General features: G+C 37.5%; 1 protein-coding gene across 2 annotated transcripts in view; it reads left to right on the top strand.

The window, feature by feature from the left end:
- Position 1: 1 nt before the first annotated feature.
- Positions 2 to 13,739, top strand: part of CPNE3 (copine 3) — a 28,706-nt gene continuing 14,968 nt past the window's right edge. The window contains exons 1-8 of one of the 2 annotated variants that reach the window (XM_027736493.2): positions 21 to 61; positions 603 to 678; positions 2,770 to 2,828; positions 9,210 to 9,349; positions 9,966 to 10,145; positions 11,317 to 11,391; positions 11,855 to 11,926; positions 12,730 to 12,813. In XM_027736493.2, coding sequence (XP_027592294.1) covers positions 9,218 to 9,349; positions 9,966 to 10,145; positions 11,317 to 11,391; positions 11,855 to 11,926; positions 12,730 to 12,813 — 543 coding nt within the window. In that variant the 5' untranslated portion in view covers positions 21 to 61; positions 603 to 678; positions 2,770 to 2,828; positions 9,210 to 9,217. Of the gene's footprint in view, positions 62 to 602; positions 679 to 2,769; positions 2,829 to 9,209; positions 9,350 to 9,965; positions 10,146 to 11,316; positions 11,392 to 11,854; positions 11,927 to 12,729; positions 12,814 to 13,739 lie in introns of both variants that reach the window. The other variant, XM_027736492.2, reaches the window with a different exon arrangement.

Genomic DNA, 13,739 nt, shown 5'->3' with positions numbered 1-13,739 from the left:
GGGCGTGGCCGCCGCGGGCTTGGGACTCGGGGCTCGGGGTGCGGAAGCGCCGCCGCTGCAGGTGAGGAGGGGCCGGGTTCGGCCCACGTCCCCGGGCTGTGTGCCGGCCCATTTGCAGCGGGGTTTGCGCTCTCGGCCCACCAGCCTTGTCCAGTGAGAGCCATGTGGGGCTGCGGCTGCGGGGCAGGGCAGGGCTGCAGGCGCCTGCGGCCGCTTCCTCTCGTGGAACGTGCCCCGGGTGCGGCTCTGCTCCCTGCGCCGGGACACGGGCGCGCTGCCCGGTGCTGCTGCGGGGCTCGGGGCATCGCCCTTCACCCGCCGTCCCGCAGGTAGCGAAACTCGGCGAAGCTGAACTTCTAGGCCGGAAGGTTTGAGTCCGCAGTACCGACCTCTGTGGCGCTGTAAGCACCACTCTGAAAAACACCCTCACCTCTTAGAGAGATGTCTGTTGAGATGCAGCATCGTTCCTGAAAACCACATGCTGTTCTTCCTGAGCTGCTGCTTGAGTGGGTGGTTGTTTTCTTGCTTCATTGCAATTGCATAATATATATAAGACGAGCCTTAGATGACGTTCATGTTGTCATAACTTGCTCTTCCACTAGGGGAAAGTGAAAATGTGAAACCTCTTCACTTTTGCTTCCGTACTCCTGTCTTCAAAGTCCATTAAGTATCTTCAAGGTAATATGCATTGCCCTGCCTCCAAAACATTTGCTTTCTTGAGGATTTTGTTTCTGTGGTGGTGCATAAAGTTTGTTTAGTAGAAGTAGAGTCAAACTTAATCCCAGATTTTTTTTTTTTTGAGTTGAAGCTTTAAATTTTAACTTTGTAGATGTATAATCACAGAGGTAAGACGTTTCAAAGGGCATGCAGAACACCAACAAGAATTAGAAGAAAAAGTGAGCAAGAAAGATGTGCGAGGAGAAAGAGAATCTGTTTTTCTGTTATGGTCCTAGAAAGAATGCAGTATTTTTGCAGCAAGTACGTTTGTGTTAAATATCTCAAAATTAATAGATACAGATTCATTATAGATGACTTTTGGACTAATTTTAGTTCAGCTGTTGAAAACAAAAGTCCGTTTCTGGTAAGCTGAATAACTAATTTTGTTAAATGTCATCTGCCAGAATGCCAAGGTAGCAGTGTGGTATCGCAGTGTTTGTACAGCCTTCTGTTACGCCCAGGACATTAACATTTCTTCAGAATTGAAGGCAGAGGGAAGCCACAGTAGCTCTTTAGTACAAACAGTGCCAAAAACTAAAATCTCAACTCCACAGATACCTGGGGTGGAGTTTAATTTTTTGTTTTTACCTTATTTGATTTAGGAACAGATGTTGTCATTACCATGGTTTCCTAGAGGAAATACCTTTAAGGGGCAAAGTGAAGGCGGAAGATACATTTTTTTCCCTTCCTGTTTATTTTCCTGTGAAAGTCAGGATGCTATTTCAACATAAATAATACGTGATTATGTTAGTATTTATAGATACTAGTTTCTGTTAAACCCAACAAAATTGCTTCTGTTCTTAGATCAGTTAGGCAAAGATTAATAATATCCCCTTCTAATATCACATTTGAAGTTGTGGTGTGGCTTGTGCAAACAACTAGGAAGTGGAATTACAGTGCTCTTAATTGTTTTATAACTTTAAAGGTCTTTTCCATCAATTCTGTAATTCTGTTTGATTTCTGTGGTTTATCTTTAATGTTGTTTTAGTTGAGATGCTGTTGCTCAGGCATTTAAAAAAGGGCCTTAAGTGTTTGAAGGATCTCTGAATATAGGAATTTTGGGACTGGATTCTGGATCCAAGCTTCTGTTTAAGAAATAGTCTTTAGTGGTTTGGATCACTTGCTTAATACTTTCTTTTGTGGTTGAAAGAAGACTTTATCCTGTAGATCCATTCTACCCCTTTGGTGGATCAAAGTGCACACGTTCACTCAGTGCTTTATACAAGGCACAACTGAATTAGTTCTAGTCATGCCAATTTGGTTCTGATGCTGCCCATATCCAGAGGGGTTGTTCCAAAGTCCTCATGGTAGGTGATTAGCATATGTGCAATCATCTGATCGTTCCAGGAATTAGCATGATTGCTGTGTGCCTGTGTTCAGAGCCGCTGCCTATGGGTATGCAGAGCATGTATGATGCCTGCCAGGCACAGGGAACACTGACTGCAAGTAGCTGCTGTGATACAGAATTGAAGACAGCTGACTGGAGAGCTCTTGGTTTGCATATAGGAAGGTTTGAAATACACCTGGGCTATAAAAAAGTGTAATTTTGTGATCGTGTGTTTCAAGATGTTGTTATTGTTTATAGCAAGACAAATAATATGCTGGACCATTGTAGGATACTGTTTTTATGGATTTTTCTTAGACGTCCTTTAGCAGTATGAGAAAGCTTAGGTTTCTTAGAGCATAAACCACATTGGGAGCCACTGAATTTGATCTACTTACTCTAAACCACTGTCACCTTATTGGAAAAAAACACATTAAATGAATAGGACAAAAACTGTAATCTGATCTTTGTTTTTAAAATCTTAAAGGGCTTTTCTTGCTGGACTTTTTAAACGTCTAATATGTACGGTTCTGTAACAAAGACTGAGTTTCCCATAAGTAATCTTTTCAGTGCTGCTGTCATGGAGACATAAAGCTGTTAGACAGGTTATTTATTTTAAGAGGAACTATAGTTCCTAAAACTCTATGAATGCACTCAACCCTCTTACTTTGATCGATATATGGGAATAACAATTCTTAGTTTTATTTTCCTTTCACTTCACATTTTAGTGCTCCTGTTGGTTGAAGTTTAAGCCTTTTGCTGAGAGGCCCAGAGGCAGACCTCTGAGGTAAGTTACCATTTTTAAGAACTGGTATTTGTAACAGTGAAGTGTCACAACATGCCCAAAAAACAATGTGTGAGAAGGAGTAGTCTGAAACATGTGGTCACCTGCGTCTTAATAAATAAAACACAGCAAGTTTTAGCGAGATAAAAGTTTTTCTTTCTTCTGAGTAATGTTAATTATGTAGTCAGTCAGTCAGTGGCTCTACACAGAGAAATTGCAATGAAGAATACACGATTTAAGATGCTATTCACATTGCATAGTCGATAGATTGTTTTCTATGGTGTTAAGATACTCTGATAAAGCATATAAACATATATGCAGGAAATACATGTTGCCCTGGTTGGCTGCTGTATGCTTAAAATAACTAAATTTTGAAGTCAGGAGATCTATCTGTCTTAATTTTCTTGCTAAAGGCAAAATATTACCTTTTATAGTTTAGCTCACTTGAATCAAAATGTCACCCAAGGTTCTTGTGGTACTTTTGTGCAGGGCGAACACACATATACAGGAAAAAAAAATCAACAGAAGAATATTTAGAAATGACTGTTTCTAAGTCATTTTGTGAAGAGGTGTCCTAGAAGTCAAATTAGTATTTTCTGAGTAGTAGGATTTTTTAAAAAAAGAATTCTAAACATGTTGTTTGGCAATGTAACTTAATGATAGATTTTTATATATAGGAACAGCCTGCTAATAGTTGTCTGACTTGTTACACCGCTGTGCTACCAATGCAGTAGATAAATATTTGCACTACCTGAGTATCATGAGGCTTATAAAAAGTAGATGATTCATTTCCCATAGAGAAAACTGTATCTCCTTCTCACGCATTCATATACCTCAGATTTCTCAGATATTACCTCTTATTTTTGTTTGGCATAATCCCCAGTAAATTAGTTGTGTGGTCATTAGGGTTTTGTCAGCATAATCTCCCTTGTTCAATTCAGAATGCTTTAATTCCTTCATGCATAGTAAATAGTGAATATGAGAATTATAGAATCATATAGGTTGGAAAAGTCTTTCTAGATCATCGAGTCCAACCTTTGACTGAAAACCACATTGTCAACTAGACCATGGCACTAAGTTCTACATCCAGTCGTTTCTTAAACATTTCCAGGGATGGTGGCTCCACCACCTCCCTGGGCAGTCCATTCTAATTCTTACCAACTGTTTCTATGAAGAAATTCTGTCTGATATCCAGCCTGAACCTCTTCTGGCACAGCTTGAGACCATGTCCTCTTGTCCTGTTGCTTGTTGCCTAGGAGAAACCAACCCCCACCTGGCTACAACCTCCTTTCAGGTGGTTGTAGAGAGTGATAAGGTCTCCCCTGACCATCCTTTTCTCCAGGCTAAACAACCCCAGCTCCCTCATCCACTCCTCATAGGAATTACTTTCTAGACCCTTCAGCAGCTTTGCTGCCCTTCTCTGGACTCACTCCAGCACTTCAATGTCTTTCTTGTAGTGAGGAGCCCAGATCTGGACACTTGAGGTGCGGCCTCACCAGTGTCAAGTACAGGGGGACCATCACTGCCCTGGTCCTGCTGGCCACACTATTCCTGATAGAGGCCAGGATACCACTGGCCTTCTTGGCCACCTGGGCACACTGCTGTCTCATGTTCAGCTGCTGTTGACCAGCACCCCCAGGTCCCTTTTGATGGGCAGCTTTCCAGTCACTCTTTCCCAAGCCTGTAGCACTACAGGGATTGTTGTGACCCACATGCAGGACCCGGCACTTCACCTTATCACTTCATATCATTGGCCTTGGCCCATTGATCCGGCCTGTCCAGATCCCTCTGCAGAGCCTTCCTACCCTCCAAGATAGATATAGCTATCACTCTAGAAGTAGATAAAAGATACAGCTTACACTCCAGGTTTTGTGTGATTCTTCAAATACAAAATTACTCAAGTTGAGATGCTTCCGTTACTCATCTTGTCAGCACATCAGCTAGTGCCACAGGACAATTTTACCAGCTTTGTTCCCTGTAAACAAAATAAAAAGAGGAGGAAGAATTCAGATTTAGAGGTATGATTTTTAGAGAAGCTGGGTTTTTTTAGGTTATTTTGGTTTTGTTTTTTTTTTCTTTTTTCAAATGCAGTGTCGAAATTAGGTTGTGAAACAGTCTTTGTAACTGTATAAAAAGTCAGTTTCCTGTGGGGTGGTCAGTTTCCTTGAGAATTGAAGGATTATCTTTAGATTTTTAAAAAGAGATATTTATATATAAGTAGTCCAAGATCACTAGCAATTTTGTTGCTACTAGTCTCATCAGTGGAACAAGCATCTGTTTGCCATAATTTCATTGTCAACTTCTTGCAGCAGGTGTGGTGTTTTCTGGGAGTATGATGTCATTCTCTGCTCTTTGCATGTGCATCTGTTATCAAGAGATGTTAGGGGTCTATGCTGAGATAGAGGATAGAACAGGTTATATTGTTAGATGGATGTTGTCTCCCAGGTTACTTTCATTCAAATCTTGCCTTGCTCATGTTTGCGCCAGCTCTTTACTGGAACCCTTCTTGTGAAAGGCTGTTGCAAGAAGTACTGTTATTGCTTGGTCTCAGAAATACAGGCCTAGAGATATTTACCACAAAAATTTCTGTTTGCACATATGCTATCTTAGTCCTGTCTGAAAGAACAGAGACTGAAGAATTGCATGCACTGAATGTTCAAGACAGTAAAGCTTCATATGCGTTATTTCAGATTTAGGCTTGGGTCAAGGCTTTCATTTTTACAGTCTGTCTGAATAATTAATCTGTTTCCTTTTTATTATCTGCCCAGGTTCATGGGAAATACTTAATAATCCAAGAAGGATCAGAGCACTGATTGTATATGTTACTGTCTTTTTCAATCTAGCACACAGTTGACATAAAATGCTTAAGCGTAGCATCACAGCGAGAAGATTAGCTAATCAGGAATAGACTTTATTAGCACGTTTCCTGTGGCTTTTCTGTGTCCTGAGGTATCTACAAATTACAGATTTTTGGTCTATTATCATTAGCAGTTCACAGGAACTAGTAAATGTTCTATGATGGTCATAACTTGCATCAGAACAGGTTTGTGACTAAAGGCAGTGATGCCAAATGGAGCTAGAGCAGTGTTCACTTCATTAGTCTTTTTGTCTTCTTGTAGTTATATATGTCTGCTTGTCAGATTGGAAGCACCTATAATTATGAATGTGTCATTGTACTGCTCTGGAAAGTTATCTGGGGAGGCCAGCTAACTGTCCTCTGACATTGCAGGATTGAGAGGATTGCTGCAGTCTGACAATTCCCAACTGTGCTGTTAGATTATTCTGATTATAGATCTGTTCCTTTCCAGGTAGAAAGCCATGTTTCTAGTTTCTGTTGAAAAACAGTCAATGGCTGTGTTACCACTTATCTTCAATAGAATCATCCGTGGAATTCAGAGAACATTATGATCTGTAGAACTGCAGGACAAGACTAGTCCTTGACTTACATTTTTGCTTTGATAATGACAACTCAAACAGAAAGACTTGTCATATACTTAGTTGACCTAATGGTGCTCTTGAGCAGCCCAAACCTGACATAGGATTTTATCTCCCTTGTGACCATACATTGCTGCAGTTCAGAGTCTGAATGTCACAAGTTCCACCTTACAGTTTATGTAGTAATTTTCAATCTTTTCCTGCCCAGAATTTTCTATATATGTAACATATATAAAGCCTGATACGCTCTTGCAGTCATAAAAGCTATTCCTATACAAAGGACTATTAAGCTATCATCTGGACACATTCTGGCATGTTTTACCTCCCTTTATGGTGTACCCTACGTGGAGGACAAACAGTTGATAGCTTGAGAAAAGCAGAGGTTTTAATTAAATTTGGCCAATGGGGAGCATAGCTACTTTAATAACAATAACTAATTAAATAAGTGAATCTCTTGTTATGTGTTGTAACTTACTGGCAGTCAAAACTCACCAGAGCCCGAACAGTATAACCTGTCCAGATAGAGTTATTCCAGAATCCCAAATGTGCAAGTAATCTAGTCAGGTATCTAGAATATTTTGCATTTGGGAAGTTTTGCTTTGGTATCTGGGTTTTAAGTAGAGTATCCTCCACCTGGATAAATACATGTTCTTGTTACAAGTTGTCTTTTATCTAATATGGATGCAATTATTGCATCTCAAATGAACATTTGTGTTTCAGGGAAGGGAAGCAGCCTTTTTATTTTTCCTTTCTCCGTGCTGAAGGATGCTTTTTGCACAGCACCTCTTTTGCTAAATCTACCCTTTTTCTGCATTAGATGCATAGTGGGAGAATTGATGACAGGGAGGAGGAGAGTAAATAACAGAATCGATGTGTTCATGTGAGAAAATACTTGATATAGAAGAGAAGTAGGACATGTGTACACACACACACACACACAGAGGCAAAGAAGAAACGCTCAGCATATTTTTAGGGTGACTGGGTGCTATCCATTTACCAGTGGTTTTAGAAATACTACCTTGACAAAAGAAATATGGCTGCAAGTGCTTTCAAGGACTCCAAATAATGAGAAGTTTCAGGCAAGTTGAAGCAAGAAAATTTTAGCTGGTTTGAGAAATAGCTCTCAATTCAAGTTTGAATTCAGTTGAATTTTGTGAAAACCCATTTTACTTGCTGTTGCAGCAGGTGTTAGAGCATCATTTTGTCAGCAGAAAGTTGTTTTCCTGGAAACAGCCATTAAGGAGTCATGTACTGGTCTGCACTGGATTCTGTGGGAAAGGCACTGCTTGTTAATGAGCTCAGCCTGGCAGCCAGGAAAGTAATAGGGAATGGAAAATACCAGAATAAAAAGAGAACCAGAAAAAAGGGGGCAAACTGCTTTTAAGAGGTATGCTTTCTAAGCCTAAAAAACCATTGGTTTAAAAACTATTCAGATGCTTAGAGCTTCACTTTTTTCCCCTCAAGGACAATGACTAAAACTGGGAACAAAAGATACTCAAAGATGAAATCACATTTAGGTGTTTGGGAGATGCAGGAAGATTTCCATGAATCTTAAAAATAAAATATGTGCATGGATGTTTGAGTGATTCCTTTATAGATAATTTATATGTACTTCAGTCTCCAAAAAGTCCATCACTAAGACAGCAAAACAGAGATGAGAGGCACCAGGTGAAGTGTGCCCTAGGAGTACAAGAAGCCTCTGGAAAATTTCCTCAGACCCCACAGTGTTTTCTTTCTCTTGTTTTCGGTTTGTTCTTCCTCTTTTTCATGTTCCTTTCCCGTTTTGCCTCTAAAAAAACCCATTCTTATTTATGAAAAGTCTTATGAATACAATGAAAGGGAGAGATGGGTTGGGTTAAGTATAGTTTCAAATTCAAATACACCATGTATATGATGCAAGTAAGCTGGCTAAATAGAGGCAGATACCTTTTCTTCTACCTTCTTCTGTTGAGTGTCTGATGCAATTTCAAGATAAATTAATCCAGAGGGATACTTTGTCTAGACTGTAGACTTACTGGAGAGAAGGAAAACCTGAAACTAAAGAGGCTTGGGAATTTCCAAGATAGTCTGCTTTGCCTGTATCCTTGAAGTGTATAATTATAGAGAGGTTTATATATATAAAATAATCTGCTGCTCAGACCTAACTGGGCTTGCAAATGCATGTTGTCCCAGCATGGGAATGAAGTAGTTTCTGTAGGTTTGTAATATTTGCTGGTCTTAGTTCCAGTGGAAAATGATAGAGATACTTAAAGAGGAAATGTAAGAAGGCTTTCTGTTGTTCTTTTTATTTAAATGAATCTCCAGAAAGAGCAGTTCCTCTTAGTTTTCAGTTGCTACTTGACTTCAAAGTGTTTATCCCTATTATAAAAATTTGTAGTTGTTTTTGTAGGTTTACTGAAACAAGATCACCTGTTACCCACCTAAACTCCTTTTCTGATTCTACCGTGCTTGTGGTTTCAGCATTTTGCTATAAAAGTTTGATGGAGGAGTATATTATATGACTTTTTTCCTTATTCACTGAATTATGATTAATATCTACATTATAGGATACTGGCATTCATGTGGGCTTTACAGGATTTAATTCAAAGCTTGTGAAGTGTTATTGTCAGCAATTCAAACCACTGTGCTTTCTTTGAGGTATATCCCATTTTTCATTTAGTTCCGCAAGCATTCCAAGAAACCTGATCTTTTTTTTTTTTGTGTACAGATTTTGAATTTAATTTGAATTTAATTTTTTCTACCTGTGTGGCAAAGCTAAGAGTGAGACGTTAATAATATTGTCATGTTGGTACATCATAAATCCTTAAATTTGTATTTTTAGGCTCAAATCATCACTCCTGACAAGCTAACAATTCTAGTGATCAGATAGAGAATTAATACATTGTGACAATTCAGTTGTTTGCTTTTAAGTCACTTTAAAAAAAAATGATTTCTGTCGCTGCTTTCTAGTTTAACAGATGGCGGCACAGTGCGTGACAAAGGTGGAGCTGAGTATTGCCTGCACCAATCTCTTGGATAAAGATGTTGGTTCCAAGTCAGACCCTCTGTGTGTGCTTCTCCAGAACACAAGTGGTCACCAGTGGTATGAGGTACAATCTGATGCTTCTCATGAATCTGCTAAAAACACATTCTAACTTGTTGGAGCTTTTAAAACGCTGTAGCATATGATTTCATTAAAATATTTTAATTTTGCACCAGCACCTCTGAATACTTTTCATTAGATTATGTCTCTAATAGTTATACAGGCAGCACACTAATGATTGTTTTCTATTAAATACTTACACCTGTATGATTTTTAGCACCATTCCCCCAGCCATGTGTGGCCCAACAGAAGAAACTTTCTAAGTGCTTAAGTGGGCTTTTGTAAATACGGTACTTCCAAAACTAGGGTCTCATCCTGGATTTGACAACATGTGATTCTATGTTGGTCTTCCCTATGCAGGAATAGGTATTCCTGCAGGGAGGGAGCGATGAAAAGCAGGTTCTCAAATATCCCTTACTTACAGCAGTGGTTTTTGTAATATGATATGTATATAAAATATAATATTTCGTGATATATTTTATATTTGATGAAAGGTTTGTACGAAGATATGGCTTTGTACTTTATAGTAAGATCTTTTGAATGTCTTTAATAAAATGCTATTCGATTTGCATGCTTGTTTAGTTTGTGAAATCCTGGAAAAAGTGGTATCTTTCTAATTGCAGGTTGATCGTACAGAAAGAATTAAGAATTCCTTGAACCCAAAGTTTGCCAAGAAATTTTTAATTGATTATTATTTTGAGATTGTTCAGAAACTTAAGTTTGGAATATATGACATTGACAACAAAACCTTTGATCTGAGTGATGATGACTTCTTAGGAGAATTTGAATGTACGCTGGGACAAGTAAGTATGGGGATGATTTGCCTTAGAATTGAGAAAATATGAGTTATTGAAAATCATTACCAACTTTCACCTATGTTCTTGTGTAGTTGAAGTACTCTTAAGTTGAATAGGATTCCCTTAACTTATTTTTTCAAGCCTCAGTTCAGTGAATATACATTTTATTTGCAAAAGTCTTGAGATGATGCCCTGAAATGTATTCTAGGATGGCAATTGTTAGATTGCTATCTGAAAGTAAGTGGACTGTCAATGAGCACAAAGTAGTAATTGCTGTTTACTTACTCTAATACTCAAATTCTTTTTTTTTATGCTCCATAAAAAGAGAATTGGTGTAGAAGAACATATGAGTGTTCACAAGGGCCATATTATCCTTGTAGTCTGCTTTGCAGTCAATGCAAGCAGTGATCCTAGTTCTGCCAGCTGCAGATTTTACTCCAATTTCCCAACCATATTCTACTATTGGTTCTGTAAGAATTGGGCAGCTTCTTTTTAACTTGTTCTTTTGAATAGATTCTTCAAAGGCACTTCTCGGGAGAGTTGTCTTGGGATTTTTCCTGCCCTGTGTCTAAAGTATTTTTATTTTAAGTGCATTATGAAGATGGAAGAATTGTGAAATGCAATTCAGTATCAATTTAAAATTAATCAATCTTTTTTAAGGTAAAGAAGAACCTGTAGAATGAGTAGACATACTTCTGAAGAAGAATTACTTGAATAGGGTAAAATAAAATCTGCGAGAAAGAGTGCAGGGCGGAGGTTGTTGTTTGTTCGCGTGACAGACATTGTGTTTACAAATATGTTTGCTGAAGCCATTTATGAGATATGCCTTGAATGCATTTGAAGGGTACGTATAAAAACCTTAAGAACAATTTGAGATTGGAACTTAGGATGTTATCTTTGTCCATGTATGTGTATCATGTTCCCAGAAAACATTTAATTTCGTATTACTCCTGAAGCTCTGCATATGTTCATCTGCACATGTATTTTAAAATTTTGAAGTGTGTCAGCTATTACCTGTTTATTTATAGAAGATTATGGGAAGTAAATGCAATGCTTCCATCTTCAGGATAAAGGAAAAAATTCTTAAAATGAAAATACCTCACTACTTCATTTCATTCCTTTGAAAATCTATTAAATTGCATTAGTAATGCTTGATACTGAAATTTTGTCTTGGCAGATAGTTTCTAGCAGGACTCTAACTAAACCGTTAGTACTTAAAAATGGCAAACCTGCTGGAAGAGGAAGCATTATGGTAAGATAATTAAGGAAATAAATCTCTTCAGAGTTTATCCTTAAATGTTTTTGTGGTTGTTTTTTAGTTTGTTGATTAGTGGCTTTGACACCATGTGTCTATTCTATAGTGCTGTAAAAAATATTGTAAAGTGTTTTTTTTTTCCCTCCACTTATATAGGTTTGTCATCCAATAGCAGCCCACCTTCCCTATTATAAGTCCCATCACATACATCAAAATAATAATTAGGGCATCTGCTCTGCTACTATTTGGGGAATATCTTTGTCAGTGCCATCATCTATGATAAATAAATGGCATGGAATCCCAATATCAAATGAAATTGTTCCTCTCTCTCTCTCTCATTTTTTTATGCTTCATTTGTGAGAAAACATTTTTTTTAATGGAGCTATTATAGGAATGTTGTGAATATGATAAAACTGTTTAGTTCCTCAATGAAAAATAAGTATTTGGTTTACCTACCTAGATTACAGCAGAAGAAGTGAAGGATAACAGGGTGGTTGTATTGGAAGTAGAAGCAAGGAAACTGGACAATAAGGTATTTAAATGATTGCTGTTTCTTTGATAAAGTAGTAAAATCAGAATCTTGTCAAAGCAGGAAACATTTAAGTTTTTATTCTCATTTTTACTTAAATAATAAAATCCATTAAGATATTTCTTAGGCTAGAAACAAAATTGAAGAAAGATTGCTACAGAGTAATTTCATTGACTGTTTTGAAATGAATTATAATGTATTTCTGAGTAAGAAAATTGCATTGCAGGGATAGTCCATGAACAACATGCTCCCATTTAGATGTAAATCTTTACATTTATTCATAAATATAAGGGAGTTTTGGTATATCCATTGGTTTGAATAGCTATATAAATGGTTACCTGTTATGTCTCTGAAATAAATGGTAAAGAGTGTACTTGGTATGTATAAATTTGTTACATTAAATATATTGGGGCTGGCTAAAATTACTATATTTAGAAAGACTTATAAAGCAAAATTAAAAAGAAAATTGAAAAAATGTTTTTATTTTTGCCTTTTGATTTGATTATACTTCTTTTGAACTGGATGAAATCCTTTATTTCCTGTCTATCCATTGTAATAGTTACAAGTATTCTTTTAATTGAACTGTCAAGTATTTGGTATGTGGACACTTTTATCCTAAATTGAAGGACATGCCCCATTTTCTTTCTCTTTTTCTCAAGTGGTAATATAATCAGACTTGTATTTCTTCATCTAAAGCTTTTGTTCCCTGAATTTACTTTTTCTTAACCTAAGTGTGTTTTAACTAGCATTTAATGGTATTCATTCTACAGGCTATTCTGAGATAATTGCATGTTCTTTAAATACAGGATTTTTTTGGAAAGTCAGATCCTTATCTGGAATTCCACAAGCAGACTGGAGATGGAAGCTGGGTGATGGTTCACAGAACAGAGGTAGGATATTTTCAGTTAACAACCAAGAAACTAAAGTTATTTGATTTCTAGTGTGTTACAGCACTAAAGATACAGTACCTTACATAAATAAATGAATAGCCTGGGAGTTGACATGCAGACCAGTTAGAAATTGCATTAGCTCTTTCACTGTTGTTTTTTTTTTCTCATAGAAAAAAATCTGTCTTATTCTCATTATTCTGATTTTGATTTATGCTATCCTATTTGAAAGGAAAATACTTTTTTTTTTTTTTTATTTAACTTTCTGCAGTCTAGGAGAAAACAAGTGTTTTAAAAGGTACTGCACACTCATACAGGGATATTTGTCTCCATTCTACCCAGTGCTGGGGTAGGCTTAGGTATTCATGCCAGTGTCACCTGGCTGTACAGTTTAGTAATGAAAGTAATTGTGCTGAATGCTTGCATAGCAAGGGCAAGCCAAGGAGAATGCTGGGTGAGGAAAAATGTGCTTTAGCAGCAGCAACCCTTCACCCAGGAGGACGTATAGTAGTCCAGTGACAACAACTGACAGGGTAAGAGCAGGTTCAAAATATCTGACTGTAGGGGAAGCTCAGGGCCTAATCACAGCTGAAGTACATTGGAAGTGGTGACCATATTCATTTCGAAGCATGAATATTGAGGAAGTATAAATCCTTTTTGTGTCAGACTTCTAAAAATAGTTTCTCTCATGAGTTGGTTCTTCTGTTTAAGCTGTGTCTTTTCCATGAGAATTTCAGTCACCAATTTCAGTAATAAATCTAGAATTTGTTTTCTAGCCTAGTGGATTAGTTCTTTATGTTACAAATTTAAAAAACCTCTTTTTGGTACTAACTATTATTTTTATTATTTTCATTTTCAAGAGAGAGATTTCTTTCTCAGCACTCCTACAGTGTTGGAAGTATTACTATTGTTAGGTATTATTAATGAAG

The sequence above is a fragment of the Pipra filicauda genome, unplaced genomic scaffold (assembly GCF_003945595.2).
Source record: "Pipra filicauda isolate LSUMZ 115617 unplaced genomic scaffold, ASM394559v2 scaffold20_size4479445_pilon, whole genome shotgun sequence".
Lineage (NCBI taxonomy): Eukaryota > Metazoa > Chordata > Aves > Passeriformes > Pipridae > Pipra > Pipra filicauda.
This window is presented reverse-complemented; position numbering and strand designations above follow the sequence as displayed.